The sequence below is a fragment of the Gossypium arboreum genome, chromosome 8 (genome assembly GCF_025698485.1).
Source record: "Gossypium arboreum isolate Shixiya-1 chromosome 8, ASM2569848v2, whole genome shotgun sequence".
Lineage (NCBI taxonomy): Eukaryota > Viridiplantae > Streptophyta > Magnoliopsida > Malvales > Malvaceae > Gossypium > Gossypium arboreum.
Window position 1 is genome coordinate 100,012,172 of NC_069077.1, and position 23,049 is coordinate 100,035,220.

Consider the following 23,049-nt stretch of genomic DNA (forward strand, 5'->3'; position numbering starts at 1 on the left):
ATATTGCCTTTGATTGTATAAAATCAACTAAAATGGGTGGTTAGTGAGGGTGGCTATTTAATATACGAATATGTATATGTGTATGTGTGATTGGATTATTGATAGAATAGTAAATTGCATAAGGCTATTGGCCGAATAGCCAAGAACATAAGGTAGCAAGATAAAAATTTTACCATGTCGTTCCGTATGTTATATGATCATTAGAATGTGGATACCAACATATGTACCAAAGCGATTGAATGAGTTAATTTGTTTGTTTAAGCTCAAGATCCTAAAGGAGAGGCGTCCAACAAGGGGAAATCGAAGGTCAACGAGTAGCCGACTTAGAATTATTTGCCCAACACAAGGTAAGTCATTAAGCACATATGTTTGATATTGCTTAAATGATTGTAAAATCTATGCAATTGTGTTTAATGGGATGCTATATATATATAAATGAAATTGTATGTGTATGGAGTGATGACAATTGTTGAATGTAAAAGAAATAGTGAAATGTGTAGAAAGTTTGCTTTCGGCACTAAGTGTGCGGGCAATACGTGTGTACGGTGACGAGATTGGCACTAAGTGTGCGTGCTGGAAATATATGGCACTAAGTGTGCATGCTGGAAATATATGGCACTAAGTGTGCGAGCTCGAAGGGTATGGCACTATGTGTGCGGGCTTAAATCGCATGGCACTAAGTGTGCGAAATCGAGTATTAAGCACTGTGTGTGCGTACTCTATATATATATAAATATCTCCGATTGAACAATTATATGGAGGGTGTGTCTCCATCGAGTTGAGTGTGGACAGCGGATCGGGTAAGTACCTTGAGCTCATGACGAATAGGTAATATGTTCATGCTCGGGGTTGAGCTTGGTAAGCTTTAAATCTATGTGATGATTGCAATTGTATGATTGTGGTGAAAATGAGTTGGTGTGTAAAAATGCCTCAAATATCTTATTGTATAGAATATGAAATGTGGATGTATGACTTGGTATGAGATTGAACCGAAAGGTCCAAGGAACTATGATATAGTTCGATATGGATGGAGTACTTAGCCTCGTTCATTATTTCATGTTGTAATAATTTTGTTAATGGATGGTTGTGGAATGCTTATGGCTTACTGAGTTATAAACTCACTCGGTGTTTTCTTGTCACCCATTTTAGGTCTCTTGGACTCGTCTCTTGTGTACTCGGAACCGTTGTCGAAGTCATCACACCGGCGAACAATCTTTTGGTATAGTCTCCTTAGTCGATCTAGGAGAACATTTGGCATGTATAGGCTATTTTGTTTTGTTGAATTTTGGGTTGTAAACTTTAAGCCATGCGAAAATGGCCTATGTGGTCGGTTGAGTGTGATTCTAAAACCTATAGTCACAAGTCTTAGAAACCTTAATTTTGATAAGGTGGCCATAGCTTGTATTATGTATGATGAATTATAGTTGGCCATGGAAGAATTATGAAATAGTCATTGTTTGCTTTAGTAACAGATGCTGCCAGCAGCAGTGAGGTGAGATTGAAAAATCACTAAAAATAGTATAAGTAGAATTAAATAGTGAATAAATTATGAAATTGAACCTTGATGAATCTACTTTCATATGGACGAAACGAAACGGTCATATGAGTCAGATTTTAAGAGATATTCAGGTTTTCATGAGACAGGGCCAGAACGGTTTCTGGATCCCCTGTTCCGACTTTGAAAATTTACCATAAATTATCCAGAAACAATTAGAAGTCATACCTTATATGAATAGATTTCCCTTTGAGTCTATTTTCATTAGAAACAAACGGTATGAGCATTGGAGCTCTGTACGAGATGATATCCAGGTCGTAATGCGCAAAGGTCAGTGTAGTCGAACCCTGAAACAGGGGTGACTTTAACTGATAAACTGTACCAATTGGCCCGACCAAAAATTCTAAAAAAAAATGTGTAGGTGGAATTATGAGTCTATTTTCAGGGAAAATTTACGGAACTGGTTTTCGAGTTCGGGAACTCGAGATATGATTTTTAAGGTAACAGTGACGCAGTTAGCTAGCCTGCCTGGAACAGAAATTCATAATTTCCAAGAGAGAAATGAGGGAAGTAAGCCCGATAACACCTCGTGGTCAAATCCGGTGATGGTCACGGGTTTGGGGTGTTACATTTTATTGGTATCAGAGCTATGGTTTAGTCGGTTCTAGGACTACCATAGCGCGTGTGAGTCTAGCTATACATGCCAAATCGTTAGTGCTTAATAATGTGATGACTTCGACGGTTGAAATTTTTGTTTTGATTAGCAAATGGAACCCGGGGTAGAGAGACCCTTGGCGGATGACGTTGAAAGTGTAGCGGCTGCTCCCGCGCAAGGGACACCGCCTGTTGAGCCTCAGTCATCCGCGAATAATCAAAATGAAGGGGCAAAACAAGCCTTCTTCACCATGATGAATGAGTGGGTCGCGCAATATGCCCGAACCAACCCGGCTGTCCAACCATTCCCAAATTTAAACACTCCACCCCGAAAGCCCGCAATGCCTCCAGTTACTGATCCTGTGAGGCTGAGTAAACCACCGTGGACTTGATTACTGGCGCGGGCCGAGGAGTTCAAGGCCATAGTTCTTGATGATGCCGAAAGGGCGAACTCGCTCGATAACACCATTCGGTGTTTGATGAACTATCATGCACACCGATGAATGTCTTAAGTGTGCTATATCCTTGTTGCGGGACTCACCTACTATTGGTGGAGGACTTTGATTTCCATAGTCCCAAAGGAACAAGTTACTTGGGATTTCTTTCAAACGAATTTGGAAGAAATATATTAGTCAACAGTTCATCGATCGAAGCGTAAGGAATTCTTGGAGCTCAAGCAAGGCCGTATGACAAGATCTCGAATCTGAACATGAGTTCGTAAGACTTAGTCGGTATGCTCGGGAGTGTGTGGCTGATGAGGTTGCTATGTGCAAAAGATTTGAAGAAGGATTGAATGAAGTGTTAAAGCTACTGGTGGGTATTTTGGAGATAAAAGAATTTGTAACACTAGTTGAACGAGCCTGCAAGGCGGAAGAACTCGGAAGGGAGAAGAAGAAGGCTGAATTTGAAGCTAGAGATTATCGTAAAAGATCGATGGGCAAAGCTCCGTTCTCGGCGGTAAAGAAGTTCAGGGAGGACACAAATAAGTCGAGGGCGACTGCAGGAATTTCCATCAGAGCCCGACCATTGACGGACTCTCGAGCTACTTCGATAGCTAGTGTGGGCAATAATCGTCAAGAGAAACCTGAATGCCCCCAATGTGGAAGACGACACCTAGGTGAATGTTGGGGTAAGTCTGTTAATAGGGCCTGTTACGGATTTGGTTCGAAGGACCACTTCATTAGAGATTGCACGGAGCTAGATGAGAAGAATAAGATGCAAGGTGCAAGATCTAGTGGGACGACGGCTAGAGGTAGACCCCCGAGGATTTCAGGAGGTATGGGTGGTAATCAGAGAGGAGCCTCTGATACGGCTGTTCGATCCGAGACCCGTGCTCCTGCTAGAGCATATGCCATCCGCGCACGAGAGGAGGCATCCTCCCCTGACGTTATCACTGGTACTTTTACTCTCTTTGATACCAGTGTGATTGCATTGATTGACCCCGGCTCTACTCATTCATATGTATGTGAAACATACTTTGCGTATGTGTTTGAAAGTAAAGAGATGGAAAGGAAACTCGAATCGGTACTAGTGGTTTGTGAGTATTCGGATGTTTTTCCTGAGGAGTTACCGGGATTGCCACCGGTTCGAGAAGTGGAATTCGGCATCGAAGTTGTACCGGGTACTACGCCGATTTCAATAGCCCCGTATCGTATGGCATTAACGGAATTAAAGGAATTGAAGGTTCAATAGCAAGAATTGACGGATAGAGGTTTCACTCGACCGAGTTTTTCTCTATGGGGCGCACCAGTATTGTTTGTGAAGAAGAAGGATGGAACTATGAGATTGTGCATCGACTATCGTCAGTTGAATAAAGTGACGATAAAGAATAAATATCCGTTGCCACGAATTGACGATTTGTTTGATCAATTAAAGGGAGCCTCAGTGTTTTCAAAGATAGATTTGAGGTCGGGGTACTATCGATTGAGGGTCCGAGAATCGGACATACCCAAAACCGCTTTTAGAACGAGGTACGGTCACTACGAATTCTTGGTGATGACGTTTGGGCTCACTAATGCCCCTGCGGTATTTATGGATTTAATGAATCGGATTTTCGGACCATATTTGGATCGGTTCGGAGTTGTGTTCATTGATGACATTTTGGTCTATTCGAAAAATGAGACCGAACATGCTGAACACCTGAGGTTAGTGTTGCAAATTTTACGAGATAAGCAGCTATATGCTAAGTTCAGCAAGTGTGAGTTCTGGTTGAGGGAGGTTAGCTTCTTGGGTCATGTGGTATCTGCATCGGGTATTCAAGTACACCCGAACAAAATTTCAGCCATACTTAACTGGAAGCCTCCGAGGAATATTACTGAGGTTCGGAGCTTTTTGGGACTTGTCGGTTATTACCGACGATTTGTAAAAGGTTTCTCGACGATAGCCACACCAATGACGAAGCTACTCCAAAAGGATGTTAGGTTCGAATGGACGGAGAAATGTCGAAAAGCTTCGATCAATGAAAACTTATTTGATGAAGGCCCAATTCTAGTGCAACCCGAATCGGCAAAGAGTTTGTCATCTATAGCGACGCCTCCTACTTGGGTTAGGTTGCATATTGATGCAAGAAGGTCAAGTTGTGGCCTATCGTCGAGACAATTAAAGCCACTTGAGAAAAATTATCCGACCCATGATCTCGAATTGGTCGCCATCGTATTCGCCTTTAAAGATATGGCGACATTACTTATTTGGTGAGAAGTGCCATGTGTATTCGGATCACAAAAGTCTCAAATATTTGATGACTCAAAGAGACTTAAATCTACGACAAAGGCGTTGGCTCGAGTTGTTAAAAGATTATGAGCTTGTCATTGATTATCACCCGGGAAAGGCTAATGTGGTTGCGGACGCCTTAAGCCGAAAATCACTGTTTGCTTTACGAGCTATGAATGTACACTTGTCTATTCTACCCGAGAATGTGTTAATAGCCGAATTAAAGGCCAAACCATTATTGACTCATCAAATTCGTGAAGCTCAGAAAGTTGACGATGAGTTGGTTGCAAAACGGGCTGAGTGTGTTCCGAACAAGGAATCGGAGTTTCAAATCGATGATAACGATTGTTTGAGGTTAAGAAGTCATCTGTGTGTTCCAAAGAATTCAGAACTTATTTCGATTATTCTGAACGAAGCCCATTGTAGCCGAATGGCAATCCACCCGGGGAGTACGAAGATGTACAACGATTTGAAACGTCAGTTTTGGTGGCATGGTATGAAACGAGACATCTCCAACTTTGTTTCGAGATGTTTAATATGTCAACAAGTGAAAGTGGAACATCAAGTGCCTTCAGGATTACTTCAGCCGATCACGATACCCGAGTGGAAATGGGATCGAGTCACAATGGACTTTGTATCCGGACTGCCATTGTCAGCGAGTAAGAAGGATGCGATTTGGGTCGTTGTAGATAGATTGACTAAGTCGGCTCACTTTATCCCCGTACGCACGGATTTTTCAATGGACAAACTAGCCGAATTATACGTTTCTCAGATTGTGAGATTGCACGGGGTGCCTATTTCCATCGTGTCGGATAGAGATCCGAGATTTACCTCGCGATTTTGGAAGAAGTTGCAAGAAGCTTTGGGTACCAAGTTGCATTTCAGCACCGCCTTTCACCCCCAAACCGATGGTCAATCCGAACGGATAATTCAAATACTCGAGGATATGTTGAGATGTTGCATCCTTGAGTTTAGTGGTTCATGGGAACGGTATTTGCCTTTGATTGAATTCGCTTACAACAATAGCTTTCAATCAAGTATTAAGATGGCGCCTTACGAGGCTTTATACGGTCGTAAATGCCGTACCCCATTATTCTGGTGAACTTAGTGAAGGTAAATTCTTGAGGTTGATTTGGTTAAGGATGCCGAGCAAAAGTTCGAGTAATTCGTGAAAGTTTGAAAGTCGCCGGATCGCCAAAAGTCGTATGCGGATTTGAAAAGAAAAGATATTGAATATCAGGTTGGAGACAAGGTCTTTCTCAAAGTTTCACCTTGGAAGAAGGTGCTTAGATTTGGTCGTAAGGGCAAATTGAGTCCGAGGTTCGTCGGGCCATATGAAGTATCCGAACGAGTTGGGCGATCGCATATCGATTAATTTTGCCCCGAGCTCGAAAAGATTCTACGTTTTTCATGTCTCGATGCTTGACGATATAGGTCGATCCATCGCACGTAATCGCTCCATCGAGATTGAGATTCACCTAATTTGAGCTATGAAGAGGAACCGGTTCGCATTATGAGGCGTGAAGTAAAAGAGTTGCGCGATAGGAAAATCCCGCTAGTGAAGGTGTTGTGGCATAAACACGGAATGGAAGAAGCCACTTGGGAACTTGAGGACTCTATGAAAGAGCGATACCGAGCCTATTTACGGTAAGATTTTTGGGACGAAAATTTCCTAAGTGGGGAGAGTTGTGACATCCCTAAAGTGACCCTAGTCGGAAGCGGTTTGGGACCGCTAAACCGAGTCACTAAATTATTTGAGTATGATAGTTCTTGTCTAAATATGTGAAAATGCATGTGTGAATTTTTTAATTCTTTGATTTAGTTAATTTGAAGGTGAATTGAAAGAAAAGGACTCATGTGAAAGGATTTAATTATATGTGGCTAATTTTAAGAGGTTAATAAAGGAATGAAGTAAAATAAATGGAGTTGCATGTCAAATAACCCATTTGACAAGGTTAGTGGCCGCCATGACAAAATTATGGGCAAGGGAACATGTTTCCAACATGTTATGCTAGTGGTGTATGTAGGAAGCCATAAAATAATAGCTAGCATTAAAGAAATGAACAAAAAATGAGCATGGATGCCCCCCATTGTGCCGTAACTAGAGAGAAAAACAAAAAAAAAGAAGGAAAATGCTCATTCTATTCTCCATTGCCGTGGCTTGAAGGAGGAAGAAGAAGGAATTCTTTTGTGCATGATTTGGCTTGGTTGATGCTTAGGAAGAGGTAAGCACTTTGAAACCCTTGGAAATTTAGATGTAAATGAGGTGATTAGTTCAAGTTCTATTCATTCCATGGATTAAATTTGGTTGTTTGGAGGTTTGGTATTTGGCCAAGTAGTTGAAGCTCTTGGTACATGTATTTTTCATGAAAGTTGAAATTGGTTTGTTCATAAGGGGAGGGGGTGCCGAATGTGGCCAATGAAAGGCCTTGATGAACTATATATGTGGCTTGGGTTTATGATATTCGGTTAAGGGATATTGTGCTAGCAAGGTTGGTTTTATATATACATGTAAGTTGCTTTGTATATGATGTTTAGAAAAAAAAAATAGTGAAGGGCAAAGTTAATGATGTTGGATAAATTTTTAGTAGAGTTGTGCTTAGGCATTCGGTCATTGATGAGCATTGTGGTAACCTAGTTGTAGTTGCAACTCCTAATTTTGAGATGGAATTTGTACACATACGTTAAGTAAATGGTTAGGGCCGAATGGGGACTATGTGTTTGAAAGAATAAAATCGATACTATAATTGATAGTATAAGTATTCGGCCATTCAATCAAGGGTATAGGTGATGTTAGATCAATTTTAGCACATTCGCTATTTAGGTATACCCAATCATGATATTGCCTTTGATTGTATAAAATCAACTAAAATGGGTGGTTAGTGAGGGTGGCTATTTAATATACTGAATATGTATATGTGTATGTGTGATTGGATTATTGATAGAATAGTAAATTGCATAAGGCTATTGGCGAATAGCCAAGAACATAAGGTAGCAAGATAAAAATATTACCATGTCGTTCGTATGTTATATGATCATTAGAATGTGGATACCAACATATGTACCAAAGCGATTGAATGAGTTAATTTGTTTGTTTAAGCTCAAGATCCTAAAGGAGAGGCGTCCAACAAGGGAAATCGAAGGTCAACGAGTAGCCGACTTAGAATTATTTGCCCAACACAAGGTAAGTCATTAGCACAAATGTTTGATATTGCTTAAATGATTGTAAAATCTATGCAATTGTGTTTAATGGGATGCTATATATATATAAATGAAATTGTATGTGTATGGAGTGATGACAATTGTTGAATGTAAAAGAAATAGTGAAATGTGTAGAAAGTTTGCTTTCGGCACTAAGTGTCTTGGGCAATACGTGTGTACGGTGACGAGATTGGCACTAAGTGTGCATGCTGGAAATATATGGCACTAAGTGTGCATGCTGGAAATATATGGCACTAAGTGTGCGAGCTCAAGGGTATGGCACTATGTGTGCGGGCTTAAATCGCATGGCACTAAGTGTGCGAAATCGAGTATTAAGCTTGTGTGTGCGTACTCTCTATATATATATAAATATCTCCGATTGAACAATTATATGGAGGTGTGTCTCCATCGAGTTGAGTATGGACAGCGGATCGGGTAAGTACCTTGAGCTCATGACGAATAGGTAATATGTTCATGCTCGGGGTTGAGCTTGGTAAGCTTTAAATCTATGTGATGATTGCAATTGTATGATTGTGGTGAAAATGAGTTGGTGTGTAAAATGCCTCAAATATCTTATTGTATAGAATATGAAATGTGGATGTATGACTTGGTATGAGATTGAACCGAAGGTCCAAGGAACTATGATATAGTTCGATATGGATGGAGTACTTAGCCTCGTTCATTATTTCATGTTGTAATAATTTTGTTAATGGATGGTTGTGGAATGCTTATGGCTTCTTGAGTTATAAACTCACTCGGTGTTTTCTTGTCACCCATTTTAGGTCTCTTGGACTCGTCTCTTGTGTACTCGGAACCGTTGTCGAAGTCATCACACCGCGAACAATCTTTTGGTATAGTCTCCTTAGTCGATCTAGGAGAACATTTGGCATGTATAGGCTATTTTGTTTTGTTGAATTTTGGGTTGTAAACTTTAAGCCATGCGAAAATGGCCTATGTGGTCGGTTGAGTGTGATTCTAAAACCTATAGTCACAAGTCTTAGAAACCTTAATTTTGATAAGGTGGCCATAGCTTGTATTATGTATGATGAATTATAGTTGGCCATGGAAGAATTATGAAATAGTCATTGTTTGCTTTAGTAACAGATGCTGCCAGCAGCAGTGAGGTGAGATTGAAAAATCACTAAAAATAGTAGAAGTAGAATTAAATAGTGAATAAATTATGAAATTGAACCTTGATGAATATACTTTCATATGGAAGAAACGAAACGGTCATATGAGTCAGATTTTAAGAGATATTCAGGTTTTCGTGAAACAGGGCCAGAACGGTTTCTGGATCCCCTGCTCCGACTTTGAAAATTTACCATAAATTATCAAGAAACAATTAGAAGTCATACCTTATATGAATAGATTCCCCTTTGAGTCTATTTTCATTAGAAACAAACGGTATGAGCATTGGAGCTCTGTACGAGATGATATCCAGGTCGTAATGCGCAAAGGTCAGTGTAGTCGAACCCTGAAACAGGGGTGAATTTAACTAATAAACTGTACCAATTTTCCAGACCAAAAATTCTAGAAAAAAATTTGTATATGTAATTATGAGTCTACTTTTAGGGAAAATTTACGGAACTGGTTTTCGAATTCAGGAACTCGAGATATGATTTTTAAGGTAACAGTGACGCAGTTAGCTAGCCTGCCTGGAACAGAAATTCATAATTTCCAAGAGAGAAATGAGGGAAGTAAGCCCGGTAACACCTCGTGGTCAAATCCGGTGACGGTCACGGGTTTGGGGTGTTACAGTGCTAGTTAAAATCGATAAATTTATATTTTCCGTTGACTTCATTGTTTTAGACATAGAAGAGGATTGCAACACTCCTTTAATTCTAGGAAGGCCCTTTTTAGCAACCAATAAAACAATTATGGATGTTGGTACAGGTGAACTCACACTCCATGTGGGAGACAAAACAATCACTCTTCAAGCTCGCAATTCTGGTAACGCCTCGGAAATTGAAGGTGATCGTTTCACCCATTCTACTAAAACTGACAATACGGTACAACCTACTTTGTAGGAAATGAGTCTGAAGGAAGCACATGAGTCATTCTCAAGCAATAGTAGAGTACTTGTTCATGAAAATCGAAGGCTACAAATCGAGGAGCTAGATGAATGGTGGACACATAAACTGAGAACACACGATACTCACATTGTCACTACCACACCGAATGAAGAAATCCCTCTTACGGTACTCAGCATTTTCCCATTTGGTACAGTCGAGTTGAGTCATCCCAAGTTTGACACTTTTAAGGTAAACAACACCCATTTAAAACCTTATTTTGATGAGATTGATAGCAGGAATGAAGAGTATAAACTCCTCAAACCACCATGTTCATTCCACGGAGAGGTCAGTCGATCTTAGACTATAAATAAGCGCTTCTTGGGAGGCAACTCGAGCACTAACTGTATTAACTTCTTTAAAATTTAGTTTTCAACACCTAACTTACTAACAGAGCTCTAGAATACAGGTTTTCCACAGAGACATGGCCAAGCACACGGGCGTGCTTAAGGTCGTGTGAAAACAGGGCAAATATTTTCCCAAACACGGGCTATGATAAAATGCCATGGCCGTGCGACATGGCCATGGTCGAACCTGTCAAAACAACACGGGCGTGCAACACGCCCATGTCTAGCACCCATGGTCAAACCTATTAGATTGACACGGGCGTGGGTCTACATACACGGGCATGGGAGAAGCGAACTATGCCAGACACAACCATGCGGCACGACCGTGTGCACCCACACGCCTAAGGAACACGGGCGTGTACTAAATGTCAAACGCGCCCAAATTTAAAATTCACGAATCACACGGGTTGAAATTGGGGAACATGGGCATGTTACCTGGTCGTGTGCTCCAAAATCTATAAATACCCTACACTATTCATTGTCTTCCCCACTCAAAAACCCTAACCCTAGCCGCTGCATTCCACACGCCCTCCCTGCCACGCCCGTGCGCCGCTCCCAACTTCGTTCGCGACGCTCAATCTCTTTCCTTTAGTGTTTGTTTATTCCTTTCTCTTTTATTTCACTAATTTGTAATGCTATTTATCATAGTAATCTATATTTTCATGTTATTTTCATCTTTCTATTACACAAATTTCATTTATAGAACAAGTTATCATCTTTTTCATGTTCAAATTCTTACTCATTACATGATTTCTTTACTCCATTTAATTAGTTAGAAGTGAATATTCATGGTTAGGATAGTTGAAATAATCATGCCTTTTGTGTTGACATTTCTATTCATTCATATAGTATGTGCATTCAATTCTTTGCCATTTTTACTTATATCACCATGCTAATGCCACAAAAATAGGTCATTGAACTTATTGTTTTAGTTAAACTTAGTAGTTGTGGTTGAACATATTTATGCATTTTCCTTTCGAATTTAGTCGCAATTTTTTTTCCTTGTCTACTCATCAACACGAATTGATGTTTCCACTTGCAGGCATACAACGTCGTCTTCACGTGGTAAAAAGGTTGCTGTCCCTGCTTCAAAGAAAAGAAAGGGAGCATTATCTTTCTCGGGTCCTACCGCAGAAGTTCGTCACCCTTTCCTGAGGTTCCCCATCTGGCCCCAAGAAGAACTATTCCAAATACTCTAGGCCCGACCTTAAATTGCGGGCCGCTGCATCGACTAAGCTGCGGTAGAACAAGTTCAGTTGGCTGAAGTGATTCGGGCCCTCCTAACCACCGACCCTTGGGAGCTGTTCTTTGGGATCATCGAGCCAATATACCTCGAGATCACAATGGAACTATGCTCAACATTCCATCTTCAGACCGTAATGACAAACTACGATGATCCAAGCACGGTCCAATTTTGCTTAGGCGAATTAGTCCGCCAGCTCAGCATCCCAGAATTTGGTACGGCAATAGGTTTATATACGAAGGAATTCAAGGAGGAGAATGATTTACATGCTCTAAACCGCCACATCCATCGTTCTCCTTTACGGTGCTGGGACGCACTAGTACCAGGTTAGGCCACCTACAATCCTCGCCACTCCAAGGCATTGGCTCTTCCTCCATCTTTGAGGTACCTACACGCCATTTTGGCTCACACGATTATAGGAAGGCGAGAGAGCACTGGCGTCGTCAACACTCACGACCTAATAAGGGGTGACAAGATTTTGCAGGATTAGGGTGAAACCTAATAAGGGGATCCATAGATCGAGTTAATGCAACCCTAGGGTGTTAAGTAGAGAAAAGCCTCAATTATTCAACCTAGGGATTAGACGTTATTAGTATTGAATAGGGATAATAACATAACTTAGGGATCTCTACGGAACAAGTTAAATGAATAAATCGTTATTAGTCAAAGAGAGTTATTCGGATACTTGAGGATATGCTTAGATGTTCTGTCTTAGAATTTCAAGGTAGTTGGGAGAAATATTTGCCGTTGGTAGAGTTTGCTTATAATAGTAGGTACCAGTCGAGTTTAAAAATGGCACCTTATGAAGCTTTGTATGGACGTAAATGTCCCACACCTTTGTATTGGATAGAGCTTAAAGAAAATCAGATTTACGGGGTTGATTTAGTTAAAGAAACTAAAGAGAAAGTGAAAGTTGTTAGAGATTTCTTGAAAGTAGCTTCAGATAGACAAAAATCTTATGCAGACTTGAAAAGAAAAGAGATTGAGTATCAAGTTGGTGACAAAGTGTTCTTGAAAGTATCCCCGTGGGAAAAAGTCTTTAGATTTGTCAAGAAAGGCAAACTAAGTCCACATTTTATTGAATCATTTGAAGTGACTGAAAGAGTTGGACCATTAGCATATCGGTTAGCTTTGCCGCCAGAGTTAGAGAAGCTTCATGATGTGTTCCATGTGTCCATGTTACGTCGTTATCGTTATGATCCTTCACATGTGATTTCACAGACAGAGGTTGAGATTCAGCAAGATATGACTTATGGTGAAGAACCGGTAAAGATTTTAGCTCGAGAGGTCAAGCAACTAAGGAACAAAAGTATTGCACTTGTGAAAGTATTATGGAATAGACATGGGGTAGACGAGGCTACATGGGAGCCTGAAAAGGTAATGCGAAAACAATATCCAAATCTTTTCACAGGCAAGATTTTCGAGGACGAAAATACCTAAAGAGGGAGAAATGTAACATCCCAAAATAGGGCCTAAACGGAACAGTGGTTGATAAACCACGAATTCGGGGTAGAAAAGTTTATTCTGATTAATTTTTATAATTTATCGAGTGATTAGATGCATGTGTTAGAATATCGATGGAAATTTTTATAGATAGCATGCTTAATTTACCTACTAGGGCTTAATTGCAAAAGTTGATAAATATGAGTTTTAGATGCTAAAGAATTAAATTAAAGAGTATAATTGATGTAGAGGTCCTTAAATGGTAATTAGACAAGTTTTCATGGACAAAAATGGACATACATAGATAAAAATAACTAAAGTTTTAATGAAAGGGATTTTAGTCATTTGGTAATTAAAATATTAAAAAAGGGAAAAAGATGGCAAAATGTGCCCACCTTCTACATTAGGCCGAAATTTCAAGGGTTCTTCATAGCTAGGGTTTTGTCAAGCTTCCAAGCTTCATAGTAAGTGATTCCAAGCCCCGTTTTTAATGTTCTTTACGTTTTTGAAGTCCTGGTAACTTGATTTAGCTTATTCTAGCAATAATTTAAACTAAGGTTCATATTTGGAAAAATACCCATAGGTGAAATGTGTTTATTTTGATGTTTTATCGTAGAATATGAAGCTTGAAATTATGCTAAACGACTGGAGCTAAGTGATTTTAAGCGAAAACGAGTAAAATGATATAATCGGTAAAAATACCTAATGGTCATAAGTACATGTTAGAGTGGGAACTTGATGTTGACGTAGGTAAATAAATGATCAGCATGTCATAAACATAAGAATTAGGGATAAAGTTTCATTTCCGAGGCTTGGGGAAAAGTGTAAATATGCAAAAGTTTAGGGGCAAAATCATAATTTTGCCAAAGTTAGAGTTAAGGACTGTTTTGATAAATGTGAATATTAAATAAGTTAAATTTGCTATTATAGATCAAGAAGAATGAAATTCAGGGTTAGACCGAGGAAAGAAAAAGGTTGAGGACTAAATCAAAATATTTGATCGTATTTTGTATCGAGATAAGTTTGCAGTAAATAAATGCAAATTTTTATTATTTATAATTAATGATGTTATTTTTCAGCATCTATATATTTATTTTGTAAATTTATTCCTTGATGATTCAAGAAAGAATTGACGAAGAAATGATACTTAAAAGTCTCGGTTGAACCTTAGGAATGTGTAGGATACAAATGTCATGACATTAGGGTTTACGGATACCAAGTAAGACCATGCCAAGGCATGGCATTGGTAAGTTCTACAAGGCAAGGAAATCATGTAAGACCATGTCAAGATATGGCATTGATAAACTACAATAAGACAAAGATCCCATGGAAGACCATGCCAAGGCATGAAAATGGTGAGTTCATAAGGCAAGGATACTATGTAATACCATGTCAAGACATGGAAATGGTAAGTTTTAAAAGGAAAGGTACCTATGTATCCTTAGTATTCCAAGTGGTTCAATGGAAAATTTAAAGAGTGTACCAAAGGGAAGGTAAGATAAGTCCATGTTCAAAAGGTTCAAGTTATCTTGATAATTCATTTAGAATGTTGTTATTATTTACATGCAAACTTACTAAGCTTTATGCTTACTCCCTTTCTTTTCACTCTTTTTTTATAGTATCACAAATCCAACTCAAAAAATAGTAAGGATGTCGAAGATCGCCTCACGCTATCAACGAGTTATCTCGGTATTTTCTAACTAGAAATACTTTAAGTTATGGCATGTATAGGGACTTGGCTATTTTGTGTGTATGTCCTTATGATATGATTAAAGAATGACATATGAATACTTGGTAATGATTAGCTTATGATATATCTAATTAAGAACATGTTTTGGTATAATGTATGCCTAAATGAGGTTTGATGCAAAGAAATTATGAAGGAGTAAGAGTTGGCCATGGAACAGTTAGGAAACAGCAACAGTGACATGGTTTTGAAAAATCACTAAAAATTTTAGAAATGGTATGGTTAATAAGATATAGAATTAAATCTTATTGAGTCTGTTTTCATAGGAAAGAAATAGAGCAAGCAAAGAAAGTTTATATTCTGAGATATTTAAATTTTTGTAAGACTAGTTCAGGTGACTTCGTGATCCCCTATTCCAACTTTGGAAAATCACTAGAAATTTTAAAAAAAAGAATTATAAGTCATAGATTATATTTATAGATTCATTTGTGAGTTTATTTTCGTTAGAAATAAACAAAAATTTTATCCAAATTCTGTATAATGACATAATCTATTTTTAGTGAAGAGAGGTCAGGTCCGTTGAACTGCGAAAGAGGGGAACATTTAATGAATAAACTGTACTAATTGGCCGAACTAAAAAATTCTAAAAAACTTATGGTAAGAAGATATATGACTCTAGTTTCAAGGAAAATTTACGGTTTTAAATTTTGAGTTTCGTAACTTGAGTTATAATTAATTTAGTGACTGTTACGTAGATGGGTAGTTTTAATATGAATAATGAAATAAATTGTTTTGATTTGTGTAAGTAATTGAAAAAATTTTAATGTTCCCAGTTTGGTACCAAACCATTCGAATTGCACATTTTAGGGCCTCGAAGGCCCTTTTTAGGGATTTATTGGATGAATGTGAGTGAATTAATTTTTTTTAAAAATATTATGACCCGAACAAGTAAGATAAGTCTAATAATGCCTCGTGCTTGACTCCAGCGACGGTCTCGGGTAAGGGGTGTTACACACAAAGTGAGTTCCCTAGTTGAATTTGCACAATCAAATTCCCCAATTTGGCTAAAACTCTTCCCCTTTCCAACTCCATGATTTTCTCCCCTTATCTCTCCACCTTTTCCTCCTCCAAATCCCTAACAACCAACATCTGATCCCATGATACTCTCCCTCTTTTACCAAGTCTACAACTACTCCATAGAGTTCGAATCCACCACAAAGACTTGCCACCCAAGTAGCAAAATAAAATCTCCTTGCTTACCATGGGATTTGAACTCCTGCTCTCACCATGCCCAGTCACGCCACTTGCCACCAACCCACAAGATCTCTTGTGTCACAAAACAAACACAACTTAATATATGCCCTATAAGCTAACATCCAGGTTTCCAAAAGAGCAAAAATCAAAATTTTTCCAAAGGCCATACTTGAACCCAGGCTTCCTAAAAGCCCCCAAACATACCCAGATTACTTGGCCAACAAAGAAAACATGATATTTACGTCGAAGCTTGCAAAAACAAAGACCCTAAATTTTTGTGGCGTTAAAACTCTACCCCTCTTAAAAAAATTTCGGCCTCGAAATTTACCTGGTTAGAATAAGTGAGGGTATTTTTGTCGCATCGCCTCCTCAGGCTCCTAAGTGGCTTCCTTTGAACTTTGATTACGCCAAAGCACCTTGACCAATGGGACGGATTTCCTTCTCAGCACTTTAACGTCATGATCCAATATTTGCACCTGTTATTCCTCGAAAGTCAAATCAGACATAACCTCAATTTCCTCAACTGGCACAATATACATGGGATTAGAGAGGTAACACCTCAGCATGGAGACGTGGAACACATCATGAATCCTGTCTAAATCTGAGGCAACTCAAGCTGATAGGCAACTGGTCCCACCCATTTAAGAACCCGTTAAGGCCCGATAAACCTAGGCTAAACTTGCCCTTCCGTCCAAATCTCAGGATTTTCTTCCACGGTGAGGCCATCAGAAAGACATAATCCCCCACAGTGTACTTGATCTATTTACGCTTTAAGTCTGCATATGATTCCTGCCTATCATTTGCTTCTTTTAACTGACCTCGAATTAGCTTTACCTTTTCTTCAGTTTCAGAAACTAACTCTGGCCCCAAAACTCGCTGCTTACCGAGTTCCATCCAACAGGTAGGAGTACGACACCTACGACCATATAATGCCTCATATGGTACCGTTTGAATATTGGACTAATAACTGTTGTTGTAAGCGAACTCTATCGATGGCAAGTAGTCTTCCCAACTGCCTCAAAAATTAATTACACAGCATCTTAACATGTCCTTTAGTATCTAAATCACCCTCTCTGATTGACCGTCTGTCTGAGGATGGAACGCAGTACTGAAGTCCAACCTTGTACCAAAAGCCTTGTGTAACTTCTTCTAGAACCGAGATGTAAATCTAGGATCTCTGTCAGATACGATAGAAATTGGTACTCTATGCAGTCTCACAATCTCAGCCACATACAACTTGGCCAATTTCTGCAGCGAATAATTAGTGCGGACCGGTATAAAATGGGCAGATTTCGTCAGTCTATCTACAATAACCCATACCGAATCCTTCTTAGTAGGCGTCAAGAGTAACCCACTCACAAAATCCATGGTTACCCTTTCCCACTTCCACAGTGGAATCTTAACTGGCTGCAATTACCCAGAAGGCAGCTGATGCTCAGCTTTAACTTGCTAGCAAGTCAGACACTTACATACGTAATCTGTAACTTCGCGTTTCATTCCAGGCTACCAATACACGAAGATCCCAGCATAACTTGTTTTCGCTAGGATGCATAGAATATGGACTACTATGGGCCTCTTGCAGTATAGAATGCCTCAAATCAGAATCCCTCGGTATACAAACTCTCCCACGAAAACACAATACTCCCTCACTATTTAGCCCAAAATCTGCAGTCTCACCATTCTCAACTTGTCGAAAGTGAGAAGTTAGTGACTCATCTAACAACTATTTATTCTTAATTTGTTCAGTCCACATCGGTTTCACTTGAAGCTCAGCCAATAAACTACTATCATCAAATAGGCTGAGACGAGCAAACATCACTCTCAAATCAGATACAGCCCTCTAGCTTAGTGCGTCAGCTACCACGTTAGCCTTACCAGGGTGGTACTCAATTGAGCAATCATAATCCTTAAGTAGCTCTATCCATCTTCGCTGCCTAAGATTCAACTCCTTCTAAGTAAGAAGGTATTTGAGGCTCTTATGATCTACGTAAATAATACACTTCTCATCGTATAAGTGGTGCCTCCAAATCTTTAACGTGAATACCACCACAGCCAACTCCAAGTTGTGAGTAGGGTAATTCACCTCGTAAGGCTTAAGCTGACGTGATGTGTAAGTAACCACTTTACCCTCCTGCATCAGTACACAACCCAATCCAATGTGCGACGCATCACTTTAGATAATAAACTCCTTCCTAGACTCTAGCTGTGTTAAGACAGGGGCCTTAGTGAAAACCTTTTTCAGTTTTTCAAAACTCTTTTGTTGCTTATCAGTTCAACTAAATGGTACTCCTTTTCGCAATAACTTAGTTAGAGGTGCAATAATCACAGAAAACCCCTTAACAAAGCATCTATAATACCCAGCCAGACCCAAAAAACTTTGAATCTCCGATGCAGTCTTCGGTGGATTCCAATCTAATACGGTTTTGATCTTTCAAGTATCAACCCTAACCTCCTCAGCAGATCCACGTGACCTAAAAATGTCACTTCTCGCAGCCAGAACTCATACTTGCTGAACTTTGCATATAGCTGCTTAGTTTGAAGATGCACATCATGATCCTCCTTGGTTCTCGAATATACAGAATATCATCTATAAAGATAGCTACGAACCGGTCTAGAGAGGGTTGGAACACTCGATTCATGAGGTTCATAAAGGCCACTGGTGCATTCGTAAGTGCAAACGGCATTACTAGGAACTTGTAGTGTCCATACCGAGTCCTAAATTCTGTCTTGTACACATCCGCCTCATTAACCCTTAGCTGATGGTACCTAGTGAGGAGGTCGATCTTGGAGAAAACTGAAGCTCCTTTAAGTTGATCAAAAAGATTATCAATCCCTTGAAGGGGGTACATGTTCTTGATCTTTAGCTTGTTTAACTGGCAGTAGTCGATGTACATGCGCATAGTCCCATCCTTTTTCTTTACAAACAACACCGGTGCTCCCTACGGAGACACACTTAGTTGAATAAACCCTTGGTTCAGAAGCTCTTGAATTTGAGCCTTTAATTTCACAAGCTCTTTTGGTGCCATCCTATACGGGGCGATGGACACCGGAGCTGTTCCAGGCAGTAGCTCAATTCTGAATTCGACTTCATGGTTCAGAGGAAACGCAGGAAGCTCATCAGGAAATACATCCAGAAATTCCTTGATAGTTCTAACATCTCCCACTGAAGGACCTTCAGAATCAGAAATGCTCATATACGCTAGAAACGCCTCGCGACCCTTGCGAACCAACTTTTCTACCCCTACAGTTAAGATTACATTAGACAGATAATTCCTTCACTCCCCTATCACAGCTACCTCTTCATCCTCAGTAGTCTTCAACACCATTCACTTAGCAGTGTAATCCAAACTCGCACGCCGTTTCACTAGCCAGTCCATACCCAAGATAAGGTCGAATTCTCCAAATAGTAATTCCATCAAATTCGCTGGAAAGAGTGGCACATCTCTAAACAATTTGTCTACCCTAACTGACTATCCCAGTGGACTTATCATAGTTATTTCACTAGTTGTATTCTCAAATTGGATACCCAACATCTCAGACACAATGCATGCATATAAATGCGCAGACCCAATATCAATTAAAGCAATGTATGGCATGTTATGAATAAAAAACATACCAGCTATAACGTTAGGGGCGTCACCATTCTCTCGGTGACAAGTAGCATAGACCAGAGCTGGCAGCCTCACCTCAGTATTACCAGCACCTCCACCCAATGCTCTACGACCACGTCTATTATTTCTTCCACCCCTGGCTTGACCACGGCCTCTCGGTGGCTGCTGACCACCTCTTACTGGCTGAACAAACCTCTATTCTATAGCTTGCATCTGGACAGGCCTCTCAGGACAATTCTTGACCTGATGATCCATGGACCCACATCTGAAGCATGCCTCGGTTCGTCTCCAACACTCACCCCGATGAGACCTCTTACAATCCGTGCAAGTTTGCGATCTGACCCCTCAAATCTGGCCTTCTTTACAGGCCTTCCAGAAGAACACGAGGGCCTTTAATCCCTCTTAAATCTTCCCATATCTTTATCGCAGTTCTGGCGCTTTGAGCGCTTCACATCCTCAGCAATTTTTGCTTTCTCAACCAAGGTAGCAAAGTCCCGCTCCCTTAGTGGAGTTATCAGCACATGTAACTTATCTCGAAGTCAATCCTCAAAATGCACATAGCGTTCATACTCAATTGCGACAATACCACGGGCATATCGACTCAGCCGCAGAAACTCTGCCCCGTACTCTGCCACAATCTTGTTCCGTTGGGTCAGATTCAGAAATTCCTTCCTTCGGGCGTCCACATAACTTGCCCCAATGTATTTCCATTGAAAGGCTGCCTTAAAGAAGTCCCAAGTCAAACGGTCGACCTGTCTACCATCTCTCACGGTGAGCCACCATTGGTCGGCCCCATCTCGCAGTAAAGACACTATTCCTTTTAATTTTTGCTCCACAGTGCAATCAAGGTCGTCCATTATCCGCTCAGTGGCCTCTAACCAGTACTCTGCCACATTTGGGGCTACACTAGAAACACCCCTGAAAATTTCTACTCCATTAGCCTAGAGTCACTCAGAAATTGACCTCCGGCCCACTGATCCAGTACTCACTCTAGCAACCCTCTCTAGAACACGAAGCATCACTTGGGATAAAGCATCATCCCCTACAACTCGATTATGAGACCCCGTATTAGTCACTGGTGATGTTGGCGTCTCCCTAGCAGGCATGTGGCTCGACGCTGAAGACCCAGCCCTAGCGCTTCCTCGGCCTCTACTGTGGCCTCGTGTACCCCTTCCACGAGTACCTCTTGTGCTCATATCGTTATAGCATATTATCTATTTTAAGAGTCTTATGAACCAATTCATAATTCTGGTAATTATTAACGGATATTTTATGATCAAGCAATAGTTAAAGTTTTGTTTTCATAGAGCAGAATCTCACTACAGTTTTTAGTCTTCTACAGTCTAAGTTAACTCAGACTCTAGGGTTTCCAGTATAGTACCACTACCTATAGTATAACATTTCAGTCTATAATAGTAAACAATGTTAGAGAACTTACAGATTTGGTGCCGAAGACTCGATGTGCCACACCTCCAGTGTCAACATTTTAAAACAATTCAAATTCTTTAAAATCATCTCTTTCAAAAACCAAGGTTTAGAAAAACTTTTGAAAACTCAATTTTGAGAAAAATTTTCAAAAACCCATTCCACAGTCAAGTTTTGCAACCTGGCTCTGATACCACTAAATGTAACACCCCAAACCCGGCATGAACGTTACGGTCGAATCTGGCATGTCACATCGAAACTACGTTAAAAAATCAGTCTTGTCGATAAAAGTTTATTTCTAAGTTTCAAAGCCCTTTTTATAATTATTGTCGTTTCATCAAGACGTTTGCTTAAAAGTTGTCTTTGTTTTATTCAGTTATTTTTAAAAAAATAAGCGTGGAAGCTTCTAAAGTTTGGATTTGAAACGTGTGATTTTCTTGAAAATGTTTATTATTTTGAAAACCCGTTATCCTATTCAAGCAGTTTGAGATAATAAAATGAAAACCTAATTAGGAAAATTAAAACTCTTAAATGGCCTTATTACATAAATAAAAACTCAAACTAAAATTTTGAAATAATTAAAATTAAATCCAAATAACAGTATTCATGTGGCCACCTCCGAGTCCCTCGCAGCTCCAAATCGTCTATGGTTGGGGATTACTTGTACAGTTAAAAGGAAGGTGAGTTTGTGAAAACTCAGTGTGTAATCCCCTAACAAACAACAAAAATCAGAACATACAAAATAGTCTGGGCCGTAGCCTTATTCAATAACAGAGTAGCCTTATACAATAGTAGAGTGGGCCCAAGCCCAAAACAGAATCAATACAGAGCAAATAAGTATCCCAACCCAATCAAACCAACACACCACTCGTACCAGCCAACACACTATGTGGGGATTCGATTGACCCACCCAGCCAACACACCAATAACGCAGCGAAGTTGCTAATAATAGAAAATGTGGCAAAGCCACTAAAATTAAAATGCCTGGCAAAACCACTAGTACAGACCTTTATCCAAATCAGTCTCCAACCTTATGCAGAATGTCATCTTATAAATATATTATGCATACAAAAGATCATACTCAGACACAGTCATACGTATACCAAATACTCATTAGTCAACCTACCTCTAGAGGTATAATGGTCATTTCGACAATTAGGGGTAAAATGGTAAATTTACCCCTCAAGGGTATTTTGGTCATTTAGCTAATTTTGGTGACTCGATGCCTATTATGACCTCTTAGAGAGTCTACTGTCTCCTCGAGTGACTCAGATAACCTACATGGCCAGAATAGTGAATATGGGCCTAAAACCCGCTTTTGGGCCCAAGTGGGCCCATACGCTAGTGTGGCCCATCTAGCCCAAATTCAGACACGGTAACGCGAGCCTCATAATCCAATTCATTAACTGTCTCTTATCGAGGATTTTACCCATGTGGGGCCCACAAGGGCATTGGGCCCACACGGTCCATTTCGACCCATCGAGGCCTATAACGACCCAAGTCCACGGAAACGCACGTGGCAGCCTCTTCAGCCTATCGCCCATGTTTTGTGGGTTTGGATCGCCCCATGTGTGTTCACACACTCTTGAGGCCTCGAATGCCGACGTTTTGGCATTTCAACCTTTCAGCTTTTGCCGAATTACAATTTAACAAGGGTGTGATTACACACCTCTTTTGGCTTTAACTGTGATTGAGTGATGTACGATTACACACCTGTTCGCGAAAGCCTACGAATCACCCTTTGAACACCAACCTAAATTATCAAAATTAATTATTCAGTCTTACAACTGCTAATATTCTCAAGAACTTAGACCATGATCTAACAGTCATCACCTACCACGATTAGATGATCTGGACTAATTCCTCCAAAATCGCCGGCTAAAACAACCCTTGCACCCTGGCGATTAACTG

At 40.0% G+C, this 23,049-nt stretch overlaps 1 protein-coding gene across 1 annotated transcript; it reads right to left on the reverse strand.

Moving 5' to 3' along the window:
* Positions 1–18,582: 18,582 nt before the first annotated feature.
* On the reverse strand, positions 18,583–20,909 carry LOC128296634 (uncharacterized). Its single transcript, XM_053032073.1, has 6 exons — positions 20,677–20,909; positions 20,284–20,631; positions 20,013–20,082; positions 19,719–19,896; positions 19,150–19,343; positions 18,583–19,041 (listed from the first exon to the last, which is right to left on the reverse strand). Exons 1-6 carry the CDS (start codon positions 20,907–20,909, stop codon positions 18,583–18,585), a joined length of 1,482 nt encoding a protein of 493 aa, XP_052888033.1.
* Positions 20,910–23,049: the final 2,140 nt, after the last annotated feature.

What these genes read in the sequence shown, in the direction of transcription:
- LOC128296634 (XM_053032073.1), bottom strand. Translation starts at nt 20,909, where the DNA reads ATGAGCACAAGAGGTACTCGTGGAAGGGGTACACGAGGCCACAGTAGA. An exon ending in ACTGGATCAGTGGGCCGGAG is followed by an intron (nt 20,632 to 20,676) that starts GTCAATTTCTGA and finishes AGAAATTTTCAG; the next exon opens with GGGTGTTTCTAGTGTAGCCC. An exon ending in TACTGCCTGGAACAGCTCCG is followed by an intron (nt 19,042 to 19,149) that starts GTGTCCATCGCC and finishes GTGTCTCCGTAG; the next exon opens with GGAGCACCGGTGTTGTTTGT.